This window comes from Lichenostomus cassidix, chromosome 2, assembly GCF_008360975.1.
Source record: "Lichenostomus cassidix isolate B80296 chromosome 2, HeHo_3.0, whole genome shotgun sequence".
In the NCBI taxonomy this organism is placed as follows: Eukaryota; Metazoa; Chordata; class Aves; order Passeriformes; family Meliphagidae; genus Lichenostomus; species Lichenostomus cassidix.
The window spans coordinates 78500976-78520219 of NC_139482.1; the positions used below are offsets into that span (position 1 = coordinate 78500976).

Genomic DNA, 19244 nt, shown 5'->3' on the forward strand with positions numbered 1-19244 from the left:
CCAGCCTGGCCTTGAACATGATCAGGCATGGGACATCCACAGCTTCTTTGGGCAACCTGTGTCAGTGCCTCAACCACCCTCATAGTGAAGACCTTGCCATCCTGCAGCTTAAGGCCATTCCCCCTTGTCCTGTCTCTACATGCCCTTGTGAAAAGTCCTTCCAGCCTTCTTTTGGGCCTCCTTTATGAGCTGGAACATTTCCTCATTGTCTGCTCTTGTCCAGACAGAACAGCTCCAACCCTCTCAGTCTGTCTTCACAAGAGAGCTGCTCCAGCCCTGTGATCAGCTTAGTGGTTCTCCTCTGGACTCTTTCCAACAGAATGTAAATAATTAATTCCTCAGTGGTTTGAATATATCCATAGGAATTAACTCTATATGTAATATTTAGTAGCATGTTTAATTTTAAATGATAACTCTGTAAAAGGTCAGAGAAAGCTATGGATATTTACTTTTACCTAAATACAATTTTTCAGTCTTTCAAATGTGTATGCACAACTGGATTTGACTATAGTAGGTGGGGAAAATGCAGATAATGCTGGGAAAATGGTTTTTACTCGTGTGATTTTTATCAACATAAGGATGTCAAGTGCTTTTAGACATTGATATGAGTGGAAGCATAGATATTTAGGGACGTTTTAAGCCAGGAATAGCTGTAAAAATGTCTGTTTTCTTGTTCCTAATACTGGATAATTAGATTGTTTTTCTTGGCATTTTCAAGAGGACATTGGATTATATTCTGTCACTGAAGTGGAAAAAATTAAGGCTCTTTTAAGAAGAAAAAACCCTAACATTTCTTGCTGAAGAAAAATTGCTATACTAAGCAACCATTGTACAACTGAAAAATAAGCATGACTGAATGGACTTGTATAAAAAATATGAATAGAAAACTCAGTAATTTACAAGTCTGTAGGTAAAAGATATTTGAAAGTTGCTTGACTGTAGTTACTATATATTCAAACAGTCACCTGTGACAAGGAAACAAAGCTGTCTGTTGACACGAGGATTGCTTCAGAAGACTAAACACAAATCAGAGAAGCAGTTATAAAATTGACTTCTGCAAATAGTTATGTTGCCCTTGAGTATGATGAATTGTATCCAGCCATGTTTGCATGTAAACAGTATCACCTTAACAACACTGTGGTTGGTAGCAGTAACTTTCGAGGCCTAATCTACAGGCAGTAAATTCTGGTGCCTAGAGACCTCTGGTTTCTGTGGTAGTGCAATGTAATTTTCAAGCAATTTGTATGCTCACTAGAACTGAATTTTAAATACAGAGATAAGGTTAATAGGTGCTGGTTTTTTTAGGTCCTTACTCTATTTTCCAGAGTTGTTTTGGTGTTCCTACTAAAAAGGAATGAAACAAGTGTAAACAAAAGTCTGGGGGGAGAGTGCAAAATTATGGAGGTAGAAGTTTTCTCCATGGTTTAGGGCTTGTTCCTGAAAAACACTACTTGATGCTATATTGAATAGTACAATGTTCAGAGCTGGAAGAAAGCAACTTTGGAAACGGAGCATTGTCAGAGTGATACAGGTAAGAAAAACTCAATTTTGAGCTAGATTTAGACTAATAACTATATCATTTGAATGAAGGTGTGTATTGGGGGGAGGGCATAGAAAAACCTGTGTTTCAAAATAAGTGTAAATGGATGATGTTAGTTGCACATTTTGTTTTGAAAGACAAATTTGTACTGGGAGGTGTTTATGTGTTTGACTAGTGGTGCTTCTATCTTGCCCAGATTGTTGCAATGGTCTGGTAATGGCATAATTTCACAAATGCTATGTTAGTATATTGAAGACTTTGATGTTGGATCTGGCAACAAAACAGGGGTGGACTCTGCCAGCAAGGAAAATAGAAGTGTAACTTCACTTTTCCCATATTTCTAAGGTAGGAATAGAATTTTGAAGACAATACTTAGCATTGAGAAGCAACAATAAAATATAAAAGTCATTAAGATACTTAGACTCATTTTAAATCTGATTGTTTAAGCAAACTGTTCCTGAATTAATGGAATTTGATAACACATTTGCATTTGAATTTTGAATTTGAACACATTTGAATTTTGAGATTTAAGAGTTAGCTAAGGGGACAGCCCCAATTCTTTAGAGTTTATATTGTTTTGGAAAGAGGGAATAAAAATGTGTGTTTCTCTTGAAAAGTCAGGGTGCATGAAAACATGTAAAATCGTTTGCAGTTTACTTTTGCAGGGAAATTCATGAGCAAGGTTAATGCAATATAAAATATCTTAGCAAGTTAAAGGAGAGACAAAGGAATTTCCATGTTGATTATATAAATTTTGGATAAAACAGTAAATTAACAATAGAACATTCTGATGTTTTGACTCTTTCACTATTGAATTTTGCAGGAAAGTCTTGCTCATCCATATGACTGATTTGAGCATGTCTAAATTCAGTGATGCACAGTATTCTGACTACAAAATGCGTCATTTGTTGGGTAAAGAGTGTTCAGAACAAGTTTTCTCTTGTGTAATTATGACTTGCATACTAAATAACTTTCTTGCTAAGGCTATTCAGGGTATCTGCATCAGCAGCTACAGTTGGTAATAGAGAAGCTGGCAATAGTCAATAGCTGGTTTCTGAGCCTGTTGTTTCAAACCCTGTTCAAAACCTGTTGTTTCAAAGAACCCCTGGAATCTCTGACTTGTGCTTTTTTAGTACCTGCTGCTTAAATATATATATTTTGTAACAGCTAGGAAACTTCTTTTAAATTTTAATTTAATCTCCCTTTGTTTCTTCAGATTGATGGTGAGATGATTATGGGTTTAGGTATATGTGAAGATAGGTTTAGAAATCTCTTCCTTTTCTTCTTTAGGAGAAGATGTCTACTGAAATTAGTTGCCTGTGCCAAATTTGTTAGTATTTAGGTACTAGGAATTTTAAGGTTTTTTGTAACATAAAACAAGCTACTTGTTATAACTGGACTAACAATCAAAAAAGGACTTTTCAGTTAATTGGTTTAGCTTTGGACCTTCGTCTGTTGTGGAACTGTCATATGTCATATGTGGAACTGTCATATTGTCATATGACTTTTCTTACCTTCATAACCAAGAGTGGTAAAAGAAACTCCCAAACTAAACTTGGCTGTGTTACCTCTGTTCTGTACATGAAATGCTGAGGTGAAGCTCTACCATAAAAAACTTGGACAATCCTTCCAGATATTTGAGCGAGACAGTGTTTATGTCCAGTAAATACTACTTCTTCTGAATCCTCCCACATCATGGGGCATTAGGAAGAGGCTTTTATGTATGACCTTGATCAGAATTGCTACTGATATTTTTCAGGTTCTCATGCAAGTGTTACTGCATGCAGCAGCAATATCTCTCTTACCTACATAAATGATAGCATGTGTGTTTCAGCATCCTTCCATCTTCAAACCTTACTCTTTCAGTGTTCTATGAAATTTTGAATTACATAGAGCTGCCTATTCTTGGGAAGTTTTTTTGTAGAGTTGCTGTTTAGGCCTATGTACTTCTGTACTGATTTCTGCAGGATATAAAATTCACAAAAACTCCTAGGCCATGGCCACGATGTTGGTTTGAAGTGGGTTGTGAGGGTAGCTAGAGGGGAAAGGGAAGAATGAGAGGTAGAAAGCTCAACATTTTCTTGTAAATAGTTCTCTGAGATTCCTAGTCCTAAGTAAAGAATATCTTAAAAATTTATTCTTCTATTAGTATGGGAATGGAAGCTCAGAAGCTAGACTGAAAGACAGTTTCCAGCGTAGATTCTTAGTGTTTTTAAACATGTAAATCAGTGACTTTCTACTGAAAGCGCTGAAGTTAGGTTTCCTCTACTTTTCTGCGTACAACTTAATCCTAAAAGTGAGGCAGAAGTTTCTTCTAATGACCACAACAACTAATGTGTGAGTTTGTGATTGAGCAACACTACAATTGGGAAGGAAGTCTGTAGAAATTATAACTCATCAAATTATAGAAGCATGACAGTTTGAATTGCATTGAATTTTCTTGCATTGCATTGCAGCAACTATCAGGAAAAAAAAGTGTGGAATTTGCATTAGTTATAGAGATATCCAACATATCCATGCAAATGCCTTCCAGCAGTGACATGTGATAAATACAAGTCAGTGTCTTAATCTTCATAAAACCATAGCTTTACTGTGTAGTTAATAGCTTCCGTTTCTCTAGGTACAGTTCATTAAGTAATTTAAGTTAATTACACTTTTAAAGTTTTGTGATATCTTAATGAATACTCTTGTTACTGGACTTAGACATCAAATATTGTCCAATGCTTGTATATTTGTTATAGGGTTTGAGACACAGCAATTAAAAAAAAATTAAAAACCAGAAACAAACACTGGGAAATGATTACTAAGTTTCAGAAGAAGGTGCTCATGATTTCAGTCTGGACAAGCAGCAACTTGTAGAAGAAATGGAGTCTATGAACATGTGAAGAGCATCTGTATAGGTGGAGTTGTTGACTAACCACCACTGTAAGATGTAGTCTTGTATAGCAAAATATCTGGAGCTCTGTGTTGGAGACACAAGCAGAGTACAAAAGTAGTCTCCCTGTAGTTTAGGTAAAACAAAAGGCTTCTTCCTGTATAAAATAAGAGGCCCTATCAGTTGTGTTCAAGTTACTGGAACGATAGTTTTGAGGATTCTAGTGTTTTCATCTAGTGTGAATGAAGCTATTCAGGCAACATGGTGGCTTTTTGCATGTCTAAGTAGGAGGAAAAATTCTACTCATATTTAAAAACATGTAGGAAAGGTCAATCTTGTGAGGACACCTCACTTTCAGGGTACTGGAGACCATGTTAGGGTATGAGAGAGGTAAAGTAGCATAAAGTACATGTACAAATTATCTGCTACTGTGTTTTTCAGACATATCTGTGTAAAGAATAGGATTTGTATGTTTGTCTTCTATATGGAAAAATATTTCTGATGCTTTCAGCATTTATGAAGGCATGGTAGTAATTACAAGTTTAGCAAATATTTCAAAATTCTGTCAGAAAATAGGAAAGATATTTACATAAGGGTATAAAGTATATTGTGCAGGTCGTTTTGGCTCTGCAGAAGCTTGTGGATAAATCACTTATGCATACTTTATAAAGTTACTATTTTTCTCCTAATCACCAGGGAAATAAGGATTGAATTTACCACCAATGAAACATAATTCTAAATTTCTTTTGAAAACGAAATGATATTGAATGCTGTAATCCACAAGCACAGTAATACCAGTAACTATTCCAGAAGGCTATTTTGTCTATAATGTAATGAGGTGTGTTACATATGGGAATTCAATTTAATTAGAAGAGTAGGCTTACTGCTGAAGAATGGTATAATAGCTATAGTTAAGCACATTTGTAAACACTTGTGTACCTTAAGGCTTGTGGTTTGTTTTGCTTCTCATTATATTAAAGAGATAATGTATAAAACCCTGGCTTCCTCTAGCAGCATCTGTCTTTATTAGGGAATGCTTACAATATCTTCCATGAATAACAAAGATCAGTCAGAATCCTGTCTTGACTTGGTTGTCATACGTGACTAGACTGAAAAACTGAGAGGTAGGACTTGGGGTGTTGAAGATAACTTGCAGAATAATGGAGCTGTATGAGTAAAATACATTTTTTTTCCCCTACAAAGCCTTTCAACAAATTAGCCTTCTGTACAACATTATTTATGATAGAAAGGTTGTGATAAATCTGAAAATAGAACACCAGAAACAAACTGTAAAATTATAACAAAGGCTGCTTTTAAAATTTTCATTTGAGTGCCATAAAAACATAAATCACAAGTGTGGAAGAATGGAATAGCCTTATATTTTTAAAATAAATTTTAAAGCTTTCTTTGTTTTTGTCTTCAAATTAGATCGTGAATTTTTCATTGTCCACTTTGTGTTTTATAATAGCAAAAGCTCAAGGAAGAGAGGGAGGCTAAACGTGCTCGTCTGGATGGCAGGCATGATTACTTACTGGATACTGTTGCCTCTTGTGTGAATCTGGACAAAGCAGAAGTAGAAGATGCTATTCTTGATGGTAACCAGGTAATCTGATGAATTTGAAAGTGAAGCTTATAGTATACTTTGGAACGAATATTACTAATAAATACTTGGTGACACAGTTATTAGACTCCATGTCTCAGATTACTCAAGTCTTCTCCTGGAAAAAATATTTTTCAGCATTTTTAAATTAAGTTGAACAGAAGTGTCCTTAATTCCAGGACTTATTGCAACAGTCTTGATTTTTAAATTGATTAGAATTTCTCCTTTCCAGTGGTTATAGATAATATGGTAAAATGTGTGTCTGTATTTCATAGTGGAGCCCCAGTGTGAAATCTTCCAGTCCTTGAATAAACAGCACATACAGGTTCAAGAGTCCTGTTCACAGTAGGTTGCATGTTGTTGTTTCTGTAAGGCTGCCATCGGTGTTTGTGAGACTACATTGTGATCTAGCTTAGCAAATTAAAATAGGTAGAAACTATTTCACGAAATAGAATTATGTGGTCTGACTGACTGCTTGAGGGCTGATGGAGGGGCTAAACAGCTACCAATTCATATATTGAGATATTGAAAAAAATATCAATTAAAAAAACCCCAGCTAGACAGAAGTAGATCTTTTATTTCACTTCCTGACACTAAAGCAAACATGGTTGTGTTTGGGGGTTTTGTTTGTTTTCTCTTGTATTCTCTTTCTGTGTGCCTTCAATTCCCATTTCAGTGCTAATAGTGTTGAGAAATTGAAGGAAGTCCAGTGCAAGAAAGAGGACACAGAGCATATGAAGTGTGAGATGAGGGAGAAGAGGAGATTGAGTGGCAGTCAAATAGTAGCCTGTAGTTCCTTGAAGAGTAGTTACAAAGATGACAGAGCTGAGCTATTCTCAGTGATTGCAGATAACTACAAAGACAAAGCCACATCTTGCAAAATGGCCAAGAGAGCCTTCTTCACCAGGAGGGTAATGCGGCGTGGGAATAGGTTACTTCAAGTCAGTTGTGGAATTTCTGTCCTTGGGGTTTTTGAGAGTCAGCTAGGAAAAGGTCTAGATGATTTGAGCTGTTGGTGATACAGGAGGCTGGCCTCAAGATCTCCCAGATGTCACTTCCAGCATTTCTGTGACTTCATGTGATAGCAGATAAGCTCTGTGGAACACTATCATGCACATTAAAAAACAAGATTTGTTTCAGCCTTTGTGCATACTATCTCAATGGGTTTCCTGGCAAACTATACTGCCTGAGAATAGCTGTCAGATGAGGAAAATATTGGCTGTTGCTATACTTGGAAAGAGAAAAGTGTAATAGTTGTTTTGACCTCATCTTGGAGGGCTCAGCCAAGAGTTTCTGGAATAGCAGTCTGTTATCTTGGTGTAACTGAGGCTTACTATTAATGGAAGAGGGATAATTGTGGCTTTCTTCCTGCTTCTGGTGATCTTTTAGCCTTTTTTTTCTGCACTGGGAAGCATAAATGGTACCAGCTAATGTTTCTGAAGATGAACTTGAAGGAGCCTTTTCTGCTAAAGATAGCTATGTAGTTAGGCACTACATGAAAGAGTGACTCAGATCTAGAAAAATAATGGATGAGGCCAGGCTTTCAAGTGCTGAGACATGGATCAGCATACTGGCATAAAGCAATTCAGTTTCTTCCTCAGCCTGTATGGCCTATACATGAGATTTGGGGACTGCACTCCAACACGTGCTTCAGTGATGCTTGATGGCAGCCTTGAATTGGTGGAGAACTGTGAAATTGTCCTGATGCTTATGAATAAATAATTAAAGGCTTCCTCTCTTGCTATGTTATGAATCAAATCAGTGATGTGTTATGATCTCAACATGATTTCAAACAGATAGAGCGCATTGACAGGTTCCTGGCCCCCGGAGGTCTGCGTCATCTGGTGTTCTACTATCAAGATGTGGAGGTAATGGATACAGGTAAAGCAGCTTATGTTCTTGGGCAATATGTTATAGTTGTGCTGAGCAAATGTGCAAGCAAAAAGCGAAGAGTCAAGTTCTTATAAACTGGGACTTAAAGCAAGTCTGGTTTGGTCATTGATCACTGCTCATGAAATGAGGATTGATGAAATTACTGAAGCTTAGTAGAGTGCTTCTGCATACTGCTGGTATGAAGCATCAAGGTACTTCTTGTGAGCTCAGCAGCTCTTGTCTGTGGGACTGAGAACTGTTTTTTGATAATTAAAAGATGACTTTCACACAAGGTGAGCAGTGACAGGTGCTCTTCCCCCTCCTCTCGAATCACACTATCAGCTGGCCCTAGAAGCCATCCACATTTCTGAGCACATGACCATCCATCTAGGTGGTCCTGTTATATGGCAAATGCCTTCATGAAGCCAACATTATGGGTAGAAGGGGTGTTACCCCAGAAGTCTCTCCTGCGCCTATCCCTTTACCAGTGCCCCCGTGTTCCACACTTGTGGGGGTAGCCTCCTTCTCCCCCTGGAGGTAGATCAGGACCCCTGTGACAAGGACATCCTCCCTTTTCCCGTGGCTTCTCTCCCAGGGCCTCCACTGCTGCTGCTGTTGGGATTAGCCAGGTGCTCTGTGACCTCTCAGGGCCTGTGACTGGTTGGTGGGAGTTCACCCTGCGCTGGTTACCCTGGATGTACACCACAGTCCTGTAAACTTAGCTATGTATATCTGTATAAATGTTTGTACATAGGTAACCATGTACCTAGATGGAGGTACAAATACATATTTATATTTCCTGTATTTTCAGTATATGTGTATGTATCTAAAAGGGATGAAAAGAATGTTTAATATGATCTAAGCAACTTTAATAAAAAAAGTTTCAATGCACATAGAAGTACAGTTAAATGAAAATACAAACCCCAGCCACTAATTTAGAAATCTGATGTGCAGGTTTTAACATGCCTAAGACAAAGTGGTGAAAATGTGACAAAGAGAGTGTGAGGCAAGGGTCAAAGCCTAGGAATCTAATGGGAGTTGCCCTTGCCCACTCCCAAACCAATCAAATCACCCTACAGTATGGTATGATTGTAGTAGCCTTTTTGAGGTGTGGTACTAAATGTAAGCCATGTGGAAAGCAGTACGAAGAAAAACACAACCAAAACCCAAACTAATTCACAGCAACGTGTGCATTGGGTGAATAAGTAAAAGTCCCTAAAACATCACATACACAGGAGGAAAAAAAAAGTTAGAAAATGGTAGTGATGGAGAAGACAGTGGGGATTAAGTGGGTGGTTTGGAGACTGACTTTGTCCACAGCTGTAAGTGTATTTACTTGTAATACTATGAAAGTGTAAAACTTCTGCAGTCCAGTTTCCTTTTGTAGGTGGACAGAGTTTGTAAAAGAATTATCTGTACTGGTTGTTAAAGATGTGGTTCACAGTTTGTCAAAGCAAAAATCTCAGTTGTGGAGATGGCTACTAATTGGTACATCTAAGGGAATTTTTGTGCCATTACATGCACCTTCTTGGCAAGGGCACTTACTACAGCCACTGCATATACAAGCTGGTTTTCTGACCCTGATGTGGATCAACAAACACTTCTGTTAGGGGAGAATATGATCCTGTGAAGGGAGTCCACAAGACATTTTGTGTCCCTGCAGAGCAGGAGACTCTATCTGCAAGTTCAGGAAGATGTACTTCAGAGTCCTAAGGGACTTTTAAATTAAAGTTTGATTTCTTGTAGTGTTTTGGGTATCACTACTAGTGTGCATTTTGAAAACTTCTAGCACCCTTTTCAGTAACAGTACATCTTTTCTAAAGGGACTGCAAGTTGTACTACCTACTTCACCTCCACAAATTGTGTGAATGCTCTGAGAACTTGGATGACTATAGCTGGTCTTGCCTCTGTAATTACTGCAGTACAAAGATAGTGCAAGTTTATTAGCAGCCAAGAAATCAAATTAATAACATTTCCAGGGTTAGGTCTTTTGCTGGTGGCAGAACCCTTGTTGTACTTTTGAGGTATATGAAAAGGAGACTTCTTTAGAGCTGTGGTGGAAAAAGGAAAGGGGAAAGATGATGAGAACAGAAGGGTGGGGAAAGAACTTATGGTGGCCACCTGATCCAAAACAGGGATTGTTGGGGCAGATGGTCATGTACCTGAAATAAAAAAAAATGTGCAGAGGGATCTATCACTTTTTGGATGTTGTCCTTTAACTGCTGGTATCAACAATTCACTTTTTTCTCTTTTTATTGTTATAATGTCTCACTGAGATGTGTATGCATGCAATTTTACTCTGAGGTAATAGTAAAAAGCTAGTAACAAAGAAGAAATGTAACCAAAACCATATTTAAAAGAAATATTTTGCCCTCCAAAGACACTACTGCTTCTTAATGACCCTTTATAAGTGTTGCAAACAGTCTGATCATGGGAACAGTATATTCATGTTGGGGGAAGAAGAAAGCATAAGGAAGTCCCTTGTAGCTCCCTTATTTGTTTGTTTGTTTGCTTTTCCCCCAAAGAATCTGCTGTGGCCTCTTTCTCCTTGTTTTCAGAAGCACCCTATTTATTTTTTCTTTCCCCATGTCTGCATGTTTTTAAGGAAAGACAGTTGATAAAAGCTCCTCTAAGGTAAACTACATCACTGCATTTTCTGATTTTTCTTTAATTTTTCTTTTTCAAGCAATAGGGCATTATCTACAACTGCATGATAGAACCATATAAAAAGACCTTGAGTCTGAACCATTATTTAGAAGGAATAGAAAAAGAAGTAAATGAATAGAAATGAAAGGCTTTTGATGGAAGCATAGCAAAACTAGATTAAATAGTTATTACTGTGCCATGAAGACTCTGAATGCTGCATACTTTCTGTGGATAGTTCCATGAGGTGCCTCCAGGACACTGGGACTCAGAGATGCACAAATAATGACTGAATTGTTTGTGTAGAAAACTTTTCTTTGAATAAATAATCAGTGTGTCTTAACTGTTTCATTTGTTTGAATCTGTAGAACACTTTGGCCTTCCAGGAACAGGAATGAACTCTCATTTGACTAAGAAGAAGAAACTTAAAGTATTTGTGACAGAGGGAAAAGAAGTTGCTCTGACTGGTGTATGTGTTTTCTTCATTAGATCTAGTCTTTCTAAACCCATCACAACTGAGAATATCTATCAGGTAAGTCAGTGACTGCTCATCTCTGTACATAATCTTGTTTGAAATTAACTTTCACCTTGGGGCATTTGCTATTAGGATATAATTTGACAGCTCTTGACATGGGGAAATGAGTAAAGGCACACAGATGGACTAAATAAAACAGGACAAGAAAGGAGGGGAATAGAAAAATAGATACTATCTTGAGGCACCCACTTGAAGTATATAATTGATATGAAAAAATGGTGCTAAGGAAGAAAATTTAAGACAATCTGGAATGACAGAGTAATTACTCAATTCCTAAATAATGCGTTAAATTTTAATAAATTCTAGAAAATTAATTAGAAAAACAGAAATTATTTTAGCTTTGAGAGTGTATGTATAAATTGTATATAACAAAGTTTTTACTGGTGAAAGACTCCTTGTATCGTGTCTCTTTTACAGGAAGTAAATTTTAATATGATGGATATAGGTCGAGATGGCTTATTAAAAAGTGTTGAGCAGTTGATATCGGAAATCTTCATTCCAGCCTTACAGACTATGGACCATGGCCGGGTTGAACCTCAACAAGTTTCGAATATTAAGCAGGACTTCCTTCGTGCCCTTGAAGCATTTGTTAGTGTCCTATCAGGAACTCAGCAAAATCTGTTGGAGAAGGTACTGTGTTCACATGGCAAATACAAAGTGAGCTAGCTGTGGAATGTCTCGAGCTCTGGAGCTTTTGAATTAACTGCTGTTGTAGATTACTCATAAGTATTGCTTTTGTTAAACTGGAGAAAAACCCAACAGTTTTGTTTATTGTCATCTGTAAGTTGTTATACTTTGATCTGTGGTTTTAATAGTTCTGTAGGTGCTTCTGTTCTGTTAATTTTGGGGCTAGTTCTTTAGAGCTATTAACTTCTTGATTCTCCAATGGCTGTGGTCACTCTTAAACAGAGAATGATTAATGTATCACAAAACTGTTGCTTTAACAGTTGGTTTCTACTCAGCTTTTGTGAAGAAAAGGGCATGACAGCATAGCTGCCTGGCTGGTGAATTGTCCAGATTCTGGAGGCCAGTTCTGGCTCAAAACAGTTTAATTTAGACTGAGCTGGGAAGTGAGGTACCCCAAGCAGGACAACCACTTACTATTTAAAGTTCCTGGATTATTTGTCATGAGCTTTCAGCATTTTTTTTTTTTTTTTTTTTGTGTTTTAGGTCAGCCTGAAGAAATGTGAAACATATGATCTGAAATCTCTGAGAGGACCTTCAGATTACTTGATGGTTGCTAACAGCATAGATGCTCTTGAAAAAATAGAAATCTGCATGAAAGAATGGACCAGACAAATTGAACAGGTACACTGGACAAATGAGAAATATGGCAACATCTGCATCATTGCAGATGAATTTAATCCTATTGGTGTTATAGCTGTCTTTCTTTAAATTTAGATGACTTCAATCTCCTCATTTTAAAGTATTGTTGGTATGCTTTCTGTGCTTTTACTTCTCAATGAGAATATTATTGAGAGCTTTTTCCACCTGCTAGTAAATAGAGGATATACAGTTTGGGAAGCTTAGTCCCTTGTCTTTGATAATCACCTGTTGTTAAAGTACAAAACATTCAGTGGTCCCCAGTGGATTTAATGAAAACAAAAAACACAGTAATTGAGCAAACACTATTCTCAGTGGTCACATTTGTACTTTGAAACATGCTTTACAGGTTATTTGGAGAAAATATAACTGTCTGTAACAGTGCTCTTGGAACAGAAGGAAGTGTCTCTTTAACTTGAAAATAAAAGGGCCAACCAAAATTAAATTTCTTATGTGAGGTGGAGGTCAAGTTAGGTAATTTACCAGGAGAGGTTAATACTAGGTGTTAAATGTAGAATTAATCTATGCTACCTCTGCAGATGAAAAATATTAGCATCACTCACTAACATTACTGTATGATAAAAGGTTCTTGCAGCAAATGACCAGTTGAGAAAAGAAGCTGATGACCTTGGACCACGAGCAGAGCTTGATTACTGGAAAAAGAAATTGTCAAAATTCAGCTACCTTATGGAACAGCTGAAGAGCCCAGATATGAAGGCAGTGCTTGGAGTACTCACTGCTGCTAAATCCAAACTGCTGAAGGTTTTTATTTTAAATTATGACAGATATATGGAGTAAAAATGCTCGTTATACCCTAGCTCATTTTGATAATGTATGTAACAATGCTGGTGGGGAAAACATTGTAACATCTTTGGCTTTTGTTTTCTTTCTCCTTCCCTATTTCTTAGCTTGAGTAGATAAAGTTTAAATCTTGTTCAATTTATTGAAAAACACTGGGAATCCCTTCAGTCTAAAGGCTGATAATGTACTGCATACACATGGCTCAAGAGAAATTAATACTTAAAAATATTTGAAAAGTTGCTTATTAAATCAGAATATTGAATTAATGAACTGCATATTTAATGACAAAAAAATCATTCCCCATTTTTTAAAGCCTCTTTTTAATGTTGTTACAGTGCCTGTGAGAGTTGTTTGTGGGATCATAACTTTTTACAGTGACACAACAACTTTAAAGTCCCATAACCAACAGAAAAATAAGTAAATAAAACAAAAAAATCTTGTCTCGTCAAAAGGAGATGTGGAACAAATACATAGTTATATAACTGTCATTCATATATTTTGCAGCAGCTTGACTGGACACTAACACTGACATATTTGTTTAGTTGAGAGGTCTAAATTAACTCTGTTTTCACAGTCAAGTTAGTGAAGCAACATAAAGATCTCATCCTGGGTGAAAAATTATAACTCTGAAGTAACAGATCTGTGCTTTCAAATGTGCTTAAACGCTAATGACGAAACAGGCTGATCTCAGAACTTTTTTTTTTCTGAAGCGCATGGCTTTTTTTTCTTTTCCAACTTTCTGTTCTTAGAAGTGGCGAGCATTGGATATTCGCATCACAGATGCAGCAAATGAAGCTAAAGATAACGTCAAATATCTATATTCTCTGGAAAAATATTATGACCCAGTATACAATAGTGATCCTGTAAGCAGAACTTTTAAATTCTTACTGTAAATGTCTTGAGATAAGCAACATGAATATATTCTGTAGGATTGGTTTGGAAATGAAACAGAGAAAATTTTTCATATGCAACTCCAGTTTGAGATTTTGTGCAGTTGTGGTAAAAGTGGCTTAATGGGAATTTCTGGCAACAAAATAAAGCACCTGTTATTTTCATACCATAGTATCTGTAAAGCTTTTGATATGATGAAGAAACTGGATCCTGTGCTGTGGGAGAAAGTGAATTCCTTATGATAAAAAAAGGAAAAAAGAAGGAAAAAAAAGTAAACCTAGTGCTATGCTAAAGATAAAGTTTGGTCTTTTGTCTCTGTATTGGTGACCACATTATGGTTAGACTAACATTTATGGGGCAATTTTCAGCTTCTTGGGTTAGGAAGAGATAAACAGGATTATGTAAATATTAAGGTGTAATTACAAATCACCTTCTCATACCATAGTATGGAAATGAATTGGGTGATGCAACAAGTAGTAAACAAAACCAGCCACACTAAAGTACAGGATTGGAGGAAAGAGTCTCCTTCTCCCATTATCCTCTAAAATAGGTGACAAATAATTGTTTTTATTAAAACTGGTTTTGCAACTAACTGTATGTGTCTTGCTAGTCAAAGAAATATGACTGGTACGCATGAAGACTCAAAACTTTGACCTGTCCTAGCTTCCTCTCACTCCCCCCAAACTTCCCAAAACCAAATTGCTTCCCAAGAGTGCTCTGGGCAACCATGTTTGTTTCCATTTACTGGGTGCTATTAGAGCAGTGTGTTCTTTCAGTGTTTCCAATCTGCTGTTTTAGTTTTTCTATTGAAAGGTTGGCATGATACCCATAAAAACAGAGTAAAAGTGATTATGCTTTGTCCTGGCACTGTATAGGGTCTGTTGAACTGGCCTGCTTTGTGCTTCCAATGTAGGTTTTCACCAAGGAGAAAGTGGTGTCTGCTTTGGAGATGTTTAGTTTTGAGATGGTGTAGCACTTGGCATAAAAGCCATAGAGGCATGGGGTGTTAAGCCTTTCCCTTACTGATGTTCACCTGTACAATTTTGAGAATGATTTTGTTAATAGAGTAAAAGTGTCATTGTTTTGGAAATACAGATGTGATGAAGAGTTGTGTCCAAAATCTTTGTCTGGCACACTTATGGGTTGAAGACAGGACTGCTACACTTTTGAAATGATGCTTTTAAAAAACCTATTTAGTAAAAGGCATTTCTCTTGTACACAAAACTTACTGAAAACCACAAAGGGTATGGAGAATTGAAGTGGGTGTGATAGGCTACCCTTGGCTATGCATCAAGTGCTCTCTCAATTGTAGTCTTCAACAGGATGGGATGAAAATATAGTATGAAAAAGCTCTTAGATTTTTCCAAGACAGGGACATCACTAACTTATTATAATCATGGGCAAAACAGACTCAACTTGGGGAAAAATGTCTTTATTGACAATGAAACTATGAGTGGCGACAAACAAAATCAGAAATTAAAACCACATCACTGCGCCACCATGCTCAGCTTCACCCTTCAATCCCCTTTTCTTTTCCTCCTCTCTCCAAATGGTGAAGGGGCTCTCTTTACGTGCAAGCTTACAACAGGTTTAGCAACTGAGCATATAAACATGTTTTTTGTGAAAAAACAAGCTCTTTTGAAGAGGCCTTTACTTCTACCAAATTTTACTCACTGATCTGAATTCTTCCAGCCAAAACTCTTGTGAATTTTTTTCCCCAAAATGAGATTGTGGAGCTTGGTGATGATGTAGGATGGGCAGCTCTGCAGGAGAGGCCCAGGCAGACAGGGACCAAACCATTCTGAAGACCATGTTCACAATGCTCCTGCATCCACTAATTAGGTGTTGTGCTAGTGTGTGGTAACAGAGGCACTGAGCGGAGTTCAGACTGTGTGTTTCTTTCCAGGTGTCCATGCTGGATGCTATTCCAGGACTCATAAATGCAATTAAAATGATTCAGAGTGTCTCTCAGTATTACAACACTTCTGAAAAGATCTCTTTACTATTTGTGAAGGTTGGTGCTCATTAGGAAATGAAATATTCCCAGATTGTTTTCTGTGTTGTTCCTTGAGTGTGAGAGATTACACAAAGGAACCAAACAATTGGAGAGGCAGCATTTCAGTCACTTTAATGCTGTTTTTTGAACGTATTGAGAATTTGAAATAGTGATAAACTACTTCAAATTTAGGACTTATTTTCCTGCCTGTAATTTGGAATTGTAGGAACATTTTCAGACTAAAATCTCACCCAATGTGAATAGAGTAACTTTTTGTTATGAGTTTTGCCTGTTATGAATATTTTTTTAGAACCAGGTACCTTAAATGCACATTGCCCTTAAACCTCCATATGCCCATATTGCCCATAAACCTCCATAAAGAAGGAAATAGAGTTGGAAGGACAACCTATTGTTTAACATTTGTAATCTCATGGGCTCTTGATTTTACCTTTGCCTTCAGAAGAGACAAAGTCTTATGACTTTGTAACCCTCAATGCTATTTCAAGGTTGGTACAAGATGTCTAGATTTAGGATGAGTATAGTTAACATCATTTTCATTATGTCATGTTCTGAAGGCTGGAAGTTGCAAGAAGGATAGTCTGTTGATAGGGCTGGAATTTCATATTGCTATTTGTCAGGCTTTAGACCAGTGGAGTCAGAGGAATGGGATGAGAGTGAGAGAATGGCAAGACCTGCTTTGTCTTGAAATGCTGCTTTTATTCACAAAGTTAAAACTGCTTTTAGGTGACCAATCAGATGATCACAGCATGTAAATCTTACATTGCAAACAACAATACAGCCACCATCTGGAATCAGCCACAGGAGAGAGTTATGGAAAAGCTACAAGCAGCTATTAGACTCAAACAGGTAGGTGGGAAGAACATGTGGAAAACAGATTATAAGGTGATATTTAGGAGGGCAGGGATAGGAAAATTTTATTCTATATAAGAAAACACTTTATAATGAAGAAAAATGAAGCAAATGAAAAATATCCTTTGGAACTGTAATGCTTATATTGGAGCTAACAACGAATTTAGTCTGTTGTCTGTTGATCTTCTGGAAACAGAATTTTCATGCTTAGTCTAGCTTAACTATTCTTCTTGTAAGAGAATTTCTTGGATTTTCATGCCTGTGTTTCTCTAGGTGGTTTGTTCTCACATGATGTGGAGAGATACGCAATGGAAATTAAAGCAAGGAGAGTTACTCAGCTGAATATATTCCAAAGATGTGTGGACAAGCTATGCATTTAGAAAGGGCAATTTAGTGAACTGAGAAAAATTCAGCTGTTCAGTTTGCCTAGACTTTTTAGGAAGATAGTCTTTATTTTTTATTTTTTTAATACACTTCTGTGATAATTTTTAAATTTTATTTTTATTTTGGCTTTTCTTTCCCCCCCTTTAAAGCATAGTATTATAGGATAATTCAGCTTGGAAGGGTCCTCAGCAGGTATCTAGTTCAACATTCTGCTCAAAGCCAAAGCAGGGGCAGCTATGAGATCAAACTTGGTTTCCCAATCCTTTATCCAATCTGACCTTGGAGTTCTCCAAGGATGGAGAGATCACACAGTGTTTTTGGGCAGCCTCTTTTAGTGTTTGACTGTCCTTGGGATGGAGGATTTTCTCCTTACATTTAGTCAGAACTTCATCCATTTCAATTTATGCCCTTGGCTTCTGTCCATGTGTTACTGTGAAGAGTAACTGACTCTGTCTCTGACTCTGTCTTTGGTGACCTCCCTCTACAGATTGGAAGCTTCATATAGACTGTCTCCATTATTACTTTTTTTTGTTGTGCTTTTAAGACTAGAGATTTATCCTATCCTGAAACAAAAAATCTTGCATAGTTCTAACACAAATTAGTGTAAATTTGTATGACATCTTACCATCATCAATAAGCACTAAATTTGTATTTTTCTATAAAGATATATCAGATTGTCCAGTTGCTGCATGAAAACATGTTGAAAGTTTAGGTTTTTGTTGGAGTCGAATTAGTTCCAGAAACTTTCAGAAATTCAGCGGATTAAAACTTACAATTTGAATCACCAACATCTTAGGAAAGTCTGGACCCTTTGTATTGATATTTCCAAGTGGGGCTATTAATACATTAGGATGATAAAAAGAATGAACATCATATTATAAAGAAAACTACTGCTGAAAGAAACCATTTCAAGCAAATCTGTTGACTATGGACTCTGAGTTTGGGAAGAATTTAGCATGCTTGGAGTAAGGTTTGTGCCTTGTTATGAATGCAGAATGAAAAGTGGAAGCTGCTATGTAGGAGGATTAGAACTTCAGAAAAGGTTTTGTTCTTGAAAGTGATTTTTTGAACCATGGTTATTCAGTAAAACTGCTCAGCATGCAAAAATTTTCAGTCTCTGAAAACTGAAATCTGGGTTGTTGTCTTGGTTGTTCAGTAAATACATCAAGCCCTGCTATGAAATGGGGGGAACAGAATTTCACCCTAGCTAAGGGTATCTACAAGTACATATATGTGCAGTTCAGTCATTTGATGAAGTGTGTAATCCTATAATGATGTTGCTGGGTTAGTTTTCAGAGGCAAGTTCTGTTACTCTCTTTATAGTGTTCATGATTGTTTATTGATGAAACTTCGACTTGCTATCGAGTTAGGATTATACCTGTCTGTGTAACATTTGTTCTAGCTAAAGACACTGTCTTTTGTTATATGCTTAACATTCTTCGTTTAAATTCTTTGTTTTAAGGAGTATCAGAATTGCTTCCACAAGGTAAAAGAGAACTTGGAACAAAATCCAGCTGAAAGGCAGTTTGATTTTAGTGAGATGTATATATTTGGAAAATTTGAAAGCTTTCATCGTCGCCTGGTAAAGATAATAGATGTTTTCAGTGCTATGAAAACCTACTCAGTTCTACAGGAGTCTAAGATAGAGGGATTGGAAGGAATGATCACAAAATATCAGGTACACAGTAAATTTTGTATATCATGTCAGTCTAACTTGAACCTTAAAAGAAAATTATGAAAATTAGAAAAATGTTTATTGAGAGAAAAATTAACTCGTAAATTGTGCTAAAATTATGAGGTAATAATGTAAATACATGATTACTGGCAAAAAGAGCAGACAAGATGAAGGAAAAGGTGGAAGTGGATGTGTGAAAAAAAATGCTAAAATCAAAGTTGATTGAAAAAAGCTACAAA

General features: G+C 36.8%; 1 protein-coding gene across 1 annotated transcript in view; it reads left to right on the forward strand.

The window, feature by feature from the left end:
• The first annotated feature begins 1191 nt into the window (after positions 1–1191).
• Positions 1192–19244, forward strand: part of DNAH5 (dynein axonemal heavy chain 5) — a 117478-nt gene continuing 99425 nt past the window's right edge. Inside the window, exons 1-11 of the mRNA XM_085052130.1 lie at positions 1192–1531; positions 5884–6018; positions 7812–7896; positions 10899–11062; positions 11483–11695; positions 12236–12373; positions 12974–13150; positions 13939–14052; positions 15987–16094; positions 16821–16943; positions 18793–19008. Coding sequence (XP_084908256.1) covers positions 1475–1531; positions 5884–6018; positions 7812–7896; positions 10899–11062; positions 11483–11695; positions 12236–12373; positions 12974–13150; positions 13939–14052; positions 15987–16094; positions 16821–16943; positions 18793–19008 — 1530 coding nt within the window. The 5' untranslated portion in view covers positions 1192–1474. The remainder of the gene's footprint in view (positions 1532–5883; positions 6019–7811; positions 7897–10898; positions 11063–11482; positions 11696–12235; positions 12374–12973; positions 13151–13938; positions 14053–15986; positions 16095–16820; positions 16944–18792; positions 19009–19244) is intronic.